Source organism: Ailuropoda melanoleuca, chromosome 11 (genome assembly GCF_002007445.2).
Source record: "Ailuropoda melanoleuca isolate Jingjing chromosome 11, ASM200744v2, whole genome shotgun sequence".
Taxonomy (NCBI): Eukaryota; Metazoa; Chordata; class Mammalia; order Carnivora; family Ursidae; genus Ailuropoda; species Ailuropoda melanoleuca.
In genome coordinates this window covers 49,063,669-49,078,881 of record NC_048228.1, presented here as the reverse complement: position 1 = coordinate 49,078,881, position 15,213 = coordinate 49,063,669, and the positions used below count along the sequence as shown (strand labels likewise).

Below are 15,213 nucleotides of genomic sequence, written 5' to 3'. Positions count from 1 at the left end.
TTTAATGCATGTTGTTATTGTTAAGGGGACAGCAGTAAGTTATTTAGGGAGTAAAGAATTTGGAAAAATAAGAACAGTAACAGGAAGGTAAAATTCCAGAATCACTGCTTAATTTTACCATGGTACAAGATTTTAGGGTTCACTGTGTAACCCCAAACCACCTCTTTGAATGACACATATTGTGGTAATATATGTAAAAAGAATCATTGGTAAAATATTTATTGTCCAGGCAGTATTATTCTAAAAAGTTGCTTTTTTGTAATCAACTAAATGTTTTTGTAATCATTTTATAATCAACTAAATGTTTAAATGGAGTGTATTTTTGTAGTCTAATAATTATTTCAGATGTTTGCCTGAATTAATTAAAACTGTCTTTTAAAATTGAATATTATTCTTTTTGCTATTAAAATGGAATTAGAGTGTGGATAAATAAATTACAAATGAATTTGTCTTTGACTATCCCACTTCTCTTTTATTTTTAGTTATTGGAGGCAAATATAGAATTTTAGTTTCAGTTCTTTGTGAAAATAATTATAGATTAGTTCTCTTGATGCTCTAAATTTAGGAAAGTATTGTGGTTGCTTATGATTGGTTGCTAGTGATTTGAGTGTTATTAATTTTACATATGATATGTTGCAAAATTTTCAGCATTGTTTCTTCAGTTTTAATGGACATATGAATTCAACTTTGTAGGATTATATGAGCCATGTACACATCAGTGCTATCTTCTAGTTTGTTACACTTTTGCCTAACATAACCCCACAGAAGAATTAAACCCAGTAAAAAATTTTTTTTTAAAGGATATGGCTATTTTTAAAAGAACATCAGAAAATGTTTTGGTTCTAATTGTTTTCATAATTGGTAAATGTGTTTGTAGGATCTTTCTTTGAAGGAAAGAATTGTGCTTAATGTCTGTTTTCTAAATTATAAGGGAAATTACTACATTATACTTTATTTTCAGAAGGATAAAGCTTTTCATGTAATCTAAGGTTATCTTTTTTCCCCTGATTTTCAGATTTTGGATGATGAAATTCAATCAGACTTTTATGTAGCTGTTCCAGAAATAATGCCTGAGCTTAATCCATTAAAGAAAAAGCTGAAAAAAAGATTTCCAAAACTAACTCGAAGTAAGGGAGAATTCTTTTTACCATTTTAATATATGTCAACAACTTTCTAATATGTATGTTTAGTTATAAAACAAAACTAATATATATATAGAGTAAATAATATGTTCTGGTATTTAAATTTCATGTTGTGTAAGAACATGTGGATTTGATTTTTTTTCCTTTGGCATTTATATTGGTAATCTAATAATTTGAAAACCCAGTTACTTTATAATGCCAGTTCTTTAAATTTAGGCTTGAAATTAAATTAAATTCAGATTTGAAATTAATGGCACATATTACCCACTAGGTATGTTATCATACTGTTTTATACCTCTTTATTGATATAACACATATGCTTATTGTGTCAGCATTCAACATATATATTTATATATTATGTATACACACATATTTATATACATACATATATATATATACACACACACGCATATATGTGTATATATATATAAATGCTTACTGTGTACATGGCTCTATAGATATTTCCCTTAAGGAACTTTCCTCTTATGGATATTTCCCCCTTATGAAATTTAGTAAGAGGTAATGTCACTATGTAAATAGCCCTCGTGTGGAGTATTATATGATAAATTCACAGGATGCCGAAGGTATTTAGTAGAGGAGGAATTTACACATTGGTGGGGAAATCAGAGAAGGCATGCTGAAGGAGATAACATTTAAACTATAACTTGAGGAGTTCCTGGCTGGCTCAGTTGGTGCAGCGTGTGACTCTTGATCTTGGGGTTGTGAATTGAGGCCCCATATTGGGTGTGGAGCCTCCTTAAAAAAACAAACAACAAACATAAAAACTGTACCTTGAAAAATTGAATGAGTGGATTAAGGGTGATATTACTTTAAATAGAAGGAATCTATTAATTGTATACATTGAAGTAAGTTAGTAAGTAAGACTAGGCCATGTACAAAAAATATCAGTTCTCTTTGACTTGTAGTGAATGGTACCCCTACATTGAAGTGAAAGAGAATAATGGGAATCATACTGGATGATTGATACCATATTGAGAAGGATCTTGAATAAGATCCTAAGAAGCTTGGACTTTTGTTTTTAGCAGGAATCTTTTAAAAGTTTTTAAAGTGGGGAGTTCCTTAGAGCTTTAATCTAGAGAGAACTCGTAACATGTATTGGCATGAATCAAAACTGGAAGTGGGGAGACTAGTTTAAGTGCAATTGCCAGAGTCTAGTAAAGGTAATATTTAAACTAAAGTCTTCATAATGAGACTGGAGTAAGGAGATAAATGTCAAAGACACTAGGTCTTTGTGCTAACAGTTAGGAATGGACAGGTTGAGGGGGAGAAAGGGGGAGTCATATGATGCTGGGATTTTTGAAGCCTAAGGATCTCCTAATAAGTTGATTATTAGTGGAAACGGAATAGATTTGGGAGGAAAAATAAGTTCATTTGCTGAGATAGTTTGTTTCAGGTGTGCTGGATTTGGGGTAAATTTTATAGTATAAACAGAACAAGTATTTCAAAATTGTTTTAGTAGATTCGTGTTCAAATTTTAATTCAAGTTGAACTAATTCATCATACATGATAGCCACTATACTTAACCTGAGTTATAGATCGTGTTCTGTACTTTAAGCAAATTCAAATGTCCTCTCCGATTCTTTTGTCATAGAGTTTTATTTGTTTATCTTTGGTAACCTGCATTGAATAACACATCCTCGTTAGGTATCTGACTGAGGTTTGTTGCTTTTTATTATGGATATCCGTTATGGGAGTGTTTGTTGTAATGGAATCAGACTTATACTCTTTCCTAAGTAAAACCTGAAACTGAACATTATTTTAAAATTTAAACCAGAATTACAGTTGAATTTGATGAAAATATTTCTCATAATTTTTTTTTGTTTCTAATTAAATTCAAGCTCACTAAAACCAAACAATACTAAATATAGTCAATTAAAAGTGAAACTGAATACCGAATGTATCAGTGTCCCGTCATCTCCTTGCTTGCTTGGCACAGTGAACTGATTTTTCACAGAAATTAACTCTGTCACCTTTGCTACTTTTCCATTCTTTGAATAATCCTTTTGGCCTCTATTTTCTTTATTCTTTAGCCTTGAGTTTCTTGACTATGATTTTCATCATAAAACTTGAGACTATTGTTTTTTAGCCTGAAAGGTTTTCAAATAATGTATTTCTTTATTTCAAATAAGAAAAGTGTCCCTTTAAAATGTTTATTTTTTTATTGACTTTATTTGTACTTTCATAATGACTCATAGCTTCCGTATACCATGGTCAGATTTCCTAGGTACGAATCCCCGTGCTTCCATTTGCTTTAACAAAGCATCTTGAAAAAAATAGGCCTTTCTGGAATTTTACATCAAAAAATTGGGATGTACTGTATGGTGACTAACATAACATAATAAAAAATTATTATTAAAAAAAATAGACCTTTCTCCTTCTCTAACATTGTCTTTTCACATCCCCACCCCAGGATCTGTTTAACAGCACTGGCAAAACATTTGTGTTCTTTAAACATGAAGACAAACGATTAACCTGTCAAAAATGTTAAAACAGAATACACCAGATGTGCATTAGAACAAATGAGGCTTGTATTATGCATTTTCAGAGCTTATTCTGATTTTTGTGTAGGAACATTTGATTCCCCTTATATCCAACAAAAGACTTTAGGGTAAAATAGAAACTACGTTTTGAGCAAATGGATGAAATTAAAAAACAAACAAGCCCCTGCAACTGAGCTCATTCATTTCCCATTTTGTCTTACATTTTGTTTTACTAATGGGAGTGGGTGTAACTATCTTGGCTGGATTGAGTGTGCACATTGTGCAGCATGTTTAATGCTGCATTTTTATTCATTTTATTTTAATTGCTTACGTAACTGTAGGCAAGTTCTCTGTTTTTTCAAATGCACATTTGGCTTCTTTTCCTAGTATTATTTCTTTTTTATTTAAAAAAAAAGGCATTTAAAACTTCCTTTTTAAATTTCTTGAAAGAAATTGGGCTTCATTTTGCTTGTCAGCTAGCTTTTTACTTCCAATGTAAGTGCCTTCTGAAATTTTCATCTCTAATATATATATATATATTATTGATGAATTAGATTTTTAAATTGCTAACATCTTTTATTTTTTTTTTTAATATTTTATTTATTTATTTGACAGAGATAGAGACAGCCGGCGGGAGAGGGAACACAAGCAGGGGGAGTGGGAGAGGAAGAAGCAGGCTCATAGCAGAGGAGCCTGATGTGGGGCTCGATCCCATAACGCCGGGATCACGCCCTGAGCTGAAGGCAGACGCTTAACCGCTGTGCCACCCAGGCGCCCCTAAATTGCTAACATATCTTTTAGCACTTACTAAACAAAAAATACGAGTATGAAAAATACCTTGACTTAATGGAATTAGTTTTTTATTACATATTAACCCATGGGTGGGTATTATGGCGTATATGGAGAAAGTTGAATTCTTTTAAACCATGCTTAGTTATTGGCACGTAGGTGAAAAAGGAACATGACTGGGAAATTGGACTCACTAATGGGTATTCCTCTTAATGCATAGAATTGAACATCAGTGCTCAGTTGGAGTCTTGTCAAAAGTATGTGGTAGCAGTCTTGTCCAAAGAGTATTCACATCTACTGAGTAGGACACCGCTTTCTCTATGGAAGTATCGTATTTGAGACTAGTGGATGTGAACTTACTGAAACCTAATGTGAAATATTTTTAACTCGTAGATTGAAATGCTGTACTTAAGAGTATTGCTTGGATTATTGAAACAATTAGAACTCTGGTTATGTAAAGAAAAATACTAAGACATAGAGAATTTTTGCACAGTAATGCATTTGAAATTTTTCCAAATTTCCCCCCTCATGTATTAGTTTAAAAACTATGTGTGAAAGATTCCAATGATTATTATGAATAATTACAATTACTAGAGATGAATTATTGATATATTACAGCTCGTTCTATTACTCTTTCCTTCTTTTCCTTTACTTTAGCTATAGTGGCCTCCTTGCCCTTCCTCACACACAGTAAGTGTTCTTCCTTCTCTGATCTTTGGACTTATTGTCCCATCTGTCTATAATGTTCTTTGCTTATTAGCCTGGTTCACTTTCTCATTCAAATATCACCTACACAGAGAGACCTTCTATAACTATCCTATATAAACTGTTATCCCCCACATTCCCTTATCACTGTATTTTTCATTATTATGGTTTTTTATATTTTTTAGGACTTAACAGTCTTAGCATCTTACTCTGGCAACCACCATATTGTTCTCAGTATTTATAGGTCATTTTTGCCTTTTTGTTTGTTTGTTCATTTGTTTTGTTTTTTAGATTACATATGTAAGTGAAATCATACAGTATTTTCCTTTTTCTATCTGTCTGATTTCATTTAGCATAATAATACCCCCTAGGTCCATCCATGCAGTCACAAATGGCAAGGTCTCATACTTGCTTATGGCTGAGTAACATCCCATTGCATATACATGTACACCACATCTTTTTTTTTATCCATTTATCTATTGATGGGCACTTGGGTTGCTTCTGTATCTTGGCTATTGTAAATAATGCTGCAGTAAACATTGGGGTGCATATATATACATATATATGTATATATTTTTTTTAAGATTTTATTTATTTATTCAACAGAGATAGAAATCAGCCAGCGAGAGAGGGAACACAAGCAGGGGGAGAGGGAGAGGAAGAAGCAGGCTCATAGCGGAGGAGCCTGATGTGGGGCTCGATCCCCTAATGCCGGGATCACGCCCTGAGCCGAAGGCAGACGCTTAACCTCTGTGCCACCCAGGCACCCCGCATATATATATTTTTTTGATTTAGTCTTTTTCATTTTTGGGTAAATAGCCGGCAGTGCAATTACTGGATTGTATGGTATTTCTATCTTTGAGGAACCTCCATATTGTTTCACACAGTGGCTGCAACAATTCACATACCTACCAACAGTGCACAAGGGTTCCTTTTTCACCACATCCTCACCAACGCTTGTTATTTCTTGTGTTTTTGATACTAGTCATTCTGGCCAGGTGTAAGGTGTTGTCTCATTGTGGTTTTGATTTTCATTTCCGTATGATTAGTGATGTTGAGCATCTTTTCATGTGTCTTTTGGCCCTCTGCATATCTTTTTTGTAAAAATGTCTATTTAGATCCTCTGCCCATTTTTAATTGGATTGTTTTTCTGGTGTTGAGTTGTGTAAGTTCTTTATATATTTTGGCTATTAACCCACTATCTGATATATCATTTGCACATATCTTCTCCCACTCAGTAGGTTACCTTTTTGTTTTGTGGATGATTTTCTTCACTGTGCAAAAGCTTTTTATTTTTTTGGTGTAGTCCCATTAGATTATTTTGCTTTTGTTTTCCTTGCCTGAGGGGACATATCCAGAAAAATGTTGCTAAGGCTGATGTCTGAGATTACTGCCTATGTTCTAGGAGTTTCATGGTTTTAGGTCCCACATTTAGGTCTTTAACCCATTTTGAGTTTATTTTTGTGTCTGGTGTAACAGTGGTCCAGTTTCATTCCTTTGCAGGTAGCTTTCCAGTTTTCCCAGCACTATTTATTGAAGAGACTGTCTTTTCTCCATTGTATATTCTTGCCCCCTTTGTCGAAGATTAATTGACCATGTAAGTGTAGGTTTATTTCTGGGTTCTCTGTCTTGTTCCATTGATCCATGTGTCTGTTTTTGTGCCAGTACCATACTTTTCTGATTACTATAGCTTTTTAGTATATCTTGAAATCTGGGATTATGATATCTCCAGCTGTGTTCTTTTTTTTTCAAGATTGCTTTGGGTATTCAGGGTCTTTTGTGGTTCCACAAATTTTAGGATTATTTGTTCTAGTTCTGTGAAAAATATTGTTGGTATTGATAGGTATTCTATTGAATTTGTAAATTGCTTTGTGTAGTATAGAAATTTTAACATAATACTTAATTTAACATAATATTCATTCCTTCAGTCCATGAGCATGAAGTATCTTTCCATTTGTTTGTGTCATCTTCAGTTTCTTTCACCCATGTTTTATAATTTTCAGTCTTTCACCTCCTTGGTCAAATTTATTCCTAGGTGTTTTATTCTCTTTTGGTATAATCATAAATGGGATTATTTTCTTAATTTCTCTTTCTTCTACTTTATTGTTAGTGTATAGAAATGCAACAGAGTTCTGTGTACTAATTTTGTACCTTGCAAGCCTACTGAATTCATGTATTTTTTTTAAAGATTTTATTTATTTATTTGAGAGAGAGAGAGAGAAAGAGAGAGGGAGCTAGCAGCGGAAAGAGGCAAAGGAAGAGGGAGAAGCAGACTTCCCACTGAATGCAGAGCCCAATGTGGGGCTTGATCCCGAGACCCTGCAGTCAGGACCTGAGCCGAAGTCAGGCACTTAACCAACTGAGCCATCCAGGCAACCCTCATTTATTACTTTTAATAGTTTTTGGTGGTCTTTAAGGTGTTCTGTATAGTATTATATCATCTGCAAATAGTAACAGTTTTACTTCTTCCTTACCAGTTTAGATGCCTTTTATTTATTTATTTTTTTCTTGTCTGATTACTGTGGCTAGGACTTCCAGTAGGTGTTGAATGAAAGTGGCAAGAGTGGACATCCTTATCTTATTCCTGATTTTTGAGGAAAAACTCCCAGTTTGTCACCACTGAGAATAGTGTTAACTGTAGTTTTGTCAAATTCAGCCTTTATTAGGTTGAGGCATATTCCTTCTGTATCGATGTTGAGAGTTTTTATCATGAGCAGTTGTTGAAATTTGTCATTGCTTTTTCTGTATCTACTAAGATGATCATATGATTTCCATCTTTCATTTTATATTTTTTATTGTGGATGTGTATTTGATTCTTCTCACTAGAGAATGAGCATTTTTTGGTTTTGTTCACTATTCTATTCCCATGGCCTAGAGTAATATGTGGCACATAGTGGGACTCAACAAATATTTGTACAATGAATGCACATTTAATGCAACATTCAGTTGATAGAAGATACAGCATTAAATTAATCAACTGAGGAGTGAATTATCTATAATTTATAGATTTTTTGGATTAGAATAACTGTATGTGTAGTTATTGAGTATCTAGTACATCCAAGCCTTGAGTGTGGTGAGTATGAACAACACAGACAAGGTCCTTGCCGTCACAGAACTAACAGTTTTTGGTTTTCGCAGCAGGCAAACTGGTTTAATTTAATATTTAATCATGTTCAGATTCTCTAGTTAAACAAAAGAATAAAAACCAAAACACATACCCCCAAAACCTTTGATTTAGCTATCCTTTCTAGCTATGATCTTCTCTTTTCTGTTGTTTTATACCAAGTTTTTTAAACAAGTGGTCTTCACTGGTTGGGTGTCTCCATTTCTTTACCAAGTGTTATTCTTTCTTACATCCTTTTCTCTCATAATTCAACTAAAATGTTACTCTCAGTAATAATCATCAGTCTTTCTTTTGCCACAAAGATCTCTTCTTAGTTTTGTTTCTTGAAACTTTATTTTACACTGTACGATCTTTAGTCACCTCCTTTCTTACTAACTGTTCCTACTTTGTCGTCCCTGTATTGTTTTATTCTACTTCTTCCCTATGGTATTCTTGGGTAGAGAAGAAAAGAGAATATTAGGGTGAAATACCTGATTATATAGTTTAGTACTGATTATGTTCATTATGGAAATTGATAGAGGAAGAGAAAGGGAAAGGAAGAAAGAACAAGGAGAGAAGTAGAAGAACAGAAAAGTACAGAGAAAAGAGAAAGTGAAGAAGAGCGCAATTACATAGCAGTAAGGGCTAGGAGAGGCCTAGAAATAGCAGTGAAGGTTTAACATTGGGCTGTATTGAAAAGCAGAATAGAACAGTAGTTAATATAAACCTCTCTTGTCTTGGGTTTGTCGCTTACTATGACCTTGAACCATTTTTTAAAATATTTTTGTGCCTCTGTTTATTCATCTGCAAAATGGGTTTTGTGGTAACATCTCTCTATAGTGTTTTTGTTATAGTGTATGTAAGAGCTAGCACAGGCTAGGTAATAAGTACATAATATAAATGAACTGCAATTATTATTGACTCCCTGCAATTCCTAAGGTAGCTATTTATTCTCTGCTATTAATTTAGGAGTATTCATTCTTTTTCATGACTTCGTATATCATTTCTACTTTTGTAATTTATTTCTTGAATAAGCACATAACAATTGAGTACCTACTATGTGCCAGGCAGTACACTTAGTACTGAGGGTTGAAAGATGAAAAGATAGTTCCCATTTTTAAGGAGATAGAAATCGAGAGGTGAGAGTGATAAGAACAAACTGCTGCACTAAAATGCAGAAAGTGTACCAGTGTACAGTGTACAGAGTGCTGAGAGGAGTGAGGGACTACTTTGTAGATTCAGATTATATAAAGAAGATAGCAGCTAAGTTGAGAGGTTAAGCATGAGTAAGTATTTTCTTTTCTGACATGCATGGGGAGAACATTCCAGGTAGAAGAAATGGCCTATACTAATGCACAAAAGTATGAGAAACTCAGTTGTGTTCAGGAAATTATAAATACCTTTCTATCATTTGGCACATAATGTTTTATCAGATAGTGGTGGTCAGCGGGGTTAGACAGTGATAGGCAGTGGGCCAGATCACCAAGGGCTTTGCGTGACGTACTGTGGAGATTAGATTTTATCCTTTATGCAGTTAGGAGCCATTGAAAAATGTTGCTCAGAAGAATGATGTAAGATTTGTATATTAGAATAACTATATGTGGGAGCTGTCTAAGTGATAGTGTGCTAATGGGGAAATGGTGAAACTTAAACAGGGACCAGTAGGAGGCTAATGCAGTAGTCTAAGTAAAAGATGAGTAAAGACAGAATTTGAGCAGTGGCAATAAAGACTGAGAGGAGGAAAACTGTTGTGGGATATTGAGGAAGCAGAATGAACAGGAGTTACTGATTAGATGTGGGGGGTAAGGGAGAGGGAGAAATCTAGACTGATCCCCTGATTTCTGTTGTGAGTAACCCAGTGTATACTATGAAATATATAGGAGGTGAAACAGGTTTGGGCATGATCATGATATCAGGTGATGGAGGGAAGATGGAGTTAGGCTGGCACTAATTGATTCTGTTTTCCTGGAAGTCAGTATTAAGATGAAGTAGGTTGTGAAAATAAATGAGCACATTGTAATCTCTAGAGTAAGTAAAAAACATACACAAAGAGATGCAGGTTAAAACTAAGTAGAGTAATAAAAAATAAAAAAGATATACTAAAATATTTTAGTTTAAAAGAAAAGAAGGCAGTAAAGGAAGAACAGAGGAACATATGAGATGAGACAAATAGAAAACACATTAAAATATAGACCTAAATCCAGCCGTATCATTAGTTTTGTTAATTGGAAATGGAATGAATAAACATTCCATCCAAAAGCCAGAGATTATAAAACAAAGAAAAAAACAATCCAATTGTATGGTGTTTACAGGAGACATACTTTATATTCAAACACTCAAATGGGCTGAAAGTAAAATGATAGGTAAAGATATACCATGAAGGGGCCCCTGGGTGGCTCAGTTGGTTAAGCATCTGCCTTCAGCTCGGGTTATGATCTCAGGGTCCTGGAATTGCGCCCCACATCAGCCTCCCTGCTCATCAGGGAGCCTGCTTCTCTCTCTCCCTCTGCCTGCTGCTTCCCCTGTTTGTACTCTTTCTCTCTCTCTGTCAAATAAAATCTTAAAAAAAAAAAAAAAGATAAACCATGAAAACAGTAAGCATTAGTGACTTGGATTGACTATATTAATACCAGACAAAATAGACTTTTGAGACAAGGACTGTTAGGAACAACTTTATGCCAATGAAATGGGCAAATTCCATGTAAGACACAGATCACCAAAGTGCCTAGAAGATAATAGAAAATCTACTTGGATCTATATCAGCTGAAGAAATTGAATTAGTAATTTACAGCTTCCCACAGTGAAAAGTTCAGGGCCACATGACTTCTTACTGGTGAATTCTATCCAACATTTAAGGCAAAAATAATACCAATATATCACAACCTCTTTTAGAAAATAATAGGGAAGGAACACTTACCAACTCATTTTATGAGCTCAGCATATCATAGGTAGATATCAGAGGTAGACAAGGACATCACAAGCAAAGAAAACAACAGACTGATATCCCTCATGAACATAGAAACACAAATTCTTAACAAATTCTTAGCAAATTGAGTCCGGCAGTATGTTTTTATGTATATATGTATGTACGTATGTAAAGGTTAGTAAACATTGACCAAGAAAGTTTATTGTAGGATTACAAAATTAGTTTAACATCTGAACATCATTATAATATATCACATTAATAGAATAAAGGAAATAGACCTTAAGATCATCTCGGTAGATGCAGGGAAAACATTTGACAAAATCTAACAGCCATTCATGCTAAGAACTCAATACTAGAAATAGAAGTGAATTTGTTCAGCTTGACAAAGCACATCTATGAGAAAGCAACAGCTCATATCATTCTTAGTGATGAGAACATTAAGACTGAATGCTTTCTACCTAAAATCAGGAACAAAAGGTTTGAGCTCTCACCACTTATGTTCAGCATTGTACTGAAGGTCAGTGAAATAAAGGGCATACATATGGGAAAGGAAGAAATAAAACTGTATTTATATCCACAAGTTAGGATTCTAAGTGAGTGAATTCTAATAAGTGAATTTAGTGAGGTTTCAATATTTAAGATGAATACACAAAATCAACTATTTCTGTACCAGCAATAGCCAATCAAAATGAAATTTGTAACAGTTCCATTAATAAGAGCATAAAAAAGTAAAAAAAAAGAAAAGGAATGATAAGTCAAAACAAGGAATAAATTTAACAAAAGATGGAGAACCTACTTGCAGAAAACTGCTAAATGTTGCTAAAAGTATCAGGAATACCTAAGTAAATAAAGGCACATAGCATTGCTATGGATTTGAAGGGTACTATTATTAAGAAGGATTTTTTTCTTAAATTTTCTACAGATTTATGTCCCGGTCAAGCTCCCAGAAAGCTTAAAAAAAATTTTTTTTTGAAGTTGACAAATTCTTCGGAATTTGGAATATTCTTTGGAGAGAATGGTTTTCAGTGAATGTTTCTAAAATAACTCACATCAAACACAAAAATTAATTAAAAATGGATCACAGATCTAATTGTAAGGGCTAAAGCCATGAAATTCTAGATGAAAATTTTCTGGAAGAAAATCTTTATGGCCCTGGATTAGGCAAAGATTTCTTAGGACAAAGAAGCATAAGCCATGGAAGAAGAAGTTGCTTCAGTGGACTATCAAAATTAAAAACATGGGTCACAGGAAGACACCACTAAGAAAACGAAAAGACAAGCCACAGTTTGGGGGAAATATTTGCTACATATTTATCTGACAAAGGACTTATTCCTAGAATATACAAACAACTCTTATAACTCAGTAAGAAGACTATTTTTAAAAAGGGGCAAAAGAACTGAACACGCAGTTTACAAAATAAGATGTACAATTGGCCATTAAGCAGTAGGAATGATGCTCAACATCTTGGTCATTAGGTGAATGCAAACTAACATCGACAAACTTTGGTTATAAGACAAAGAGGTAGAAAAAGGAATATGTAAGGTCAAAGAAAGAAAATTTTGTTTTGGGATAGAACTGACCTGAAAACTCAAATCTTCATCATTACCCCCAATCTGTCACTTTTTTTCTGGTTTCTTATTCTAACTGTACACACACTATATGTTTTTCAGTACTCCATTAGAACCTTCTCTTCAGTATGTTTTAATGCAAAACTATTTCTGTTTTCTTCCTAAGCCTTGGTCTTTCACACTCATTATTACAATGTCACTATGAGATCAGACTCAACATTGTGAAGGCGTTTATATGTTCATTCTTCAGCAGACATTTGTTCCTTTGTACTCCTTACTAATTATCTAGACCTTCATCTAGACAGAGATATTAAGTAGGTGATTGGTGATCATGAGAGAGGTTGTGGCTGGAGATGTGTGTTTGGTACTTAACGGTGGATAAATGGTTTTTAAAGCCACGTATCTGGATGAGATTGCTAAGGTGTGATTGATTAGAAAGAGAAGTCAAATGATGGAGCCCTGAGGTAGTTTATTCTTTGTAAATCACCTAGGTAAGGGTGGCTCAGCCAACAAATTGAGTGGAACAACCAGTGAGAGCAGTGTTTCAGAGGACAAGCCAGGATATTTTAGGAAAAGGAGAGATGTACTCTGAGCTGCTCTTGATAGGTTAAGTCAGAGGAACATTGAGAAATGATTATTGGATTTGTCATTGTGAAGGTCATTGGTGACCTTGACAGTATTTTCAGTGGATGATAACCTGATTGAAGTAGAATTAAGAGAAAGTGGAAGGAGAAGAAGTAGAGAAAGGATAGACAGCTGTTTTGAGAACTTACACTCTTCAGGGAAGTATTGGTCACTGGAAGGCAATATGTAGTTGTAGACTTGTTTTATTTTAAGATGGGAGATTTTATAGCAAGTTGGTAAGCTGATGATGATGATGATTTCTTTTCTAAGAAAATTGATAGTGTAGTAGAGAGAAGAGCCGGGTGGGATCCAGTGCACAAATGAAGAGGGTTGGCCTTGGCTAAGAGCATAGACTCTTGATTCACAGTGACAGAAAGGAAGGTATTGTGGTTCTAGATTTAGATTAGTCAACATAATTCTTGAGCTCTCACTATGTAGAAGGCACTATTAAGAAATAAGTTTAAGTAGAGATATAAATGATTTAACCAGGTTCCTATTTTTTGTACACTACTATTAGCATTTATTGTTTGTATCATATTATTTTTCATAACTGTTTACTAGTTACATCAAAATGTGATACTAAGAAAAAGTAGCGTTTTTTTAGTAGTTGTTCTATCTGCAAGTCCCTTTTCTCCGCATCAGTTACAATTAGATTATAACTTCCTTGTGGATAATTGCTTTCATTTATAGTGAAATGCTCCTGAGCCATACTGAACAACTCCCCAGATGATCCTTGGAAGTACTGTATGCTGAAAACATACTGTACTCTATTTAATGAGATCTTCACATTGACTTATCATGGGAAGAATTATTGGAGACGTATAAGAGTGGTGTGTCTTTAGTAGCACATCCCTTATTGTATTCCTTACTCTTCAAATAATTCATATTTTCTATGTACAAAATTAAAAAATTTTCAAGTTCAGGTATGGTGTCATGAAATATTAAAAACTTGTATTTTTGTGTATTAAATTTGAGTTAAATGTTACTAATATTTGGAAGGTACAGTTTATTTTTGAAGTCTTCTGTGTGGTCCTTTGAAAATTCTTAATTTTTACCTTTACTCCATTTTTTCCCTTTCTATATTCAGTTGTACTTCTTTTTCTACCATAATGGAGGACAAAGTGACATTAAAATCCAATACATTGAGTTTCAATTCCTAACTTTTTCATGCCAGCTTCTGTAGCCATTTATGCCATAATGAACTGCCTCTAGATTATCAGTCACTGTGATTATTATTTCTACTGCTAAATCTTGTGTCTTCTAGTTCCTTTCCCTTTTTTTATGGTAAGGCAGGTCAGGTGAGTTTCACATGAAAGTAGGTAAAAACTTCATAAAAGATTTCAAAACTGTGCTGTTTGCTTTTATCACAGAAAATCTTACAGATTTTAATTTGTCCTTAATTAAGTTTCTAAAGTGTGATAAACATCATCCTTGCATATACTTATTTATTGGTTATCTATTAGTGTGCAACAATATTACCACAAATTCAATGGTGTAAAACAACACACATTTATTATCTCATAGTTTCTGTATGTTAGGAATGTGTGTACAGCTAAGCTGGGTCCTCTGCTTCAGTGTCTCATAAAGCTTTGATCAAGGCATCAGTCAGGACTGTGGTTTCATCTGAGACTTGACTGGGGAAGGATCCACTTCTGGACTCATGTGGCTTTGGGGCAGGATTCACTTCCTTGTAGGCTGCTAGGTTGAGGGCATCAGTTTCTTGTCTTGGGGCCCTTTTCCTATGTCAGCTTCAAACATTGCAGCTGCTTCTTCTAAAATCAGTAAAGAAGAGAGTCTCCTCCAAGATGGGCATTATAGTTTTATGTAATGTAATCATGTACATATAAGCATCCTG

General features: G+C 34.1%; 1 protein-coding gene across 2 annotated transcripts in view; it reads left to right on the top strand.

The window, feature by feature from the left end:
* MRPL1 (mitochondrial ribosomal protein L1) overlaps window positions 1-15,213 on the top strand; it is an 87,082-nt gene that overhangs the window by 33,238 nt on the left and 38,631 nt on the right. For both annotated transcript variants that reach the window (XM_002912485.4, XM_034671647.1), the window contains exon 6: window positions 1,016-1,127. In XM_002912485.4, the coding sequence (XP_002912531.2) occupies window positions 1,016-1,127 (112 nt within the window). The remainder of the gene's footprint in view (window positions 1-1,015; window positions 1,128-15,213) is intronic.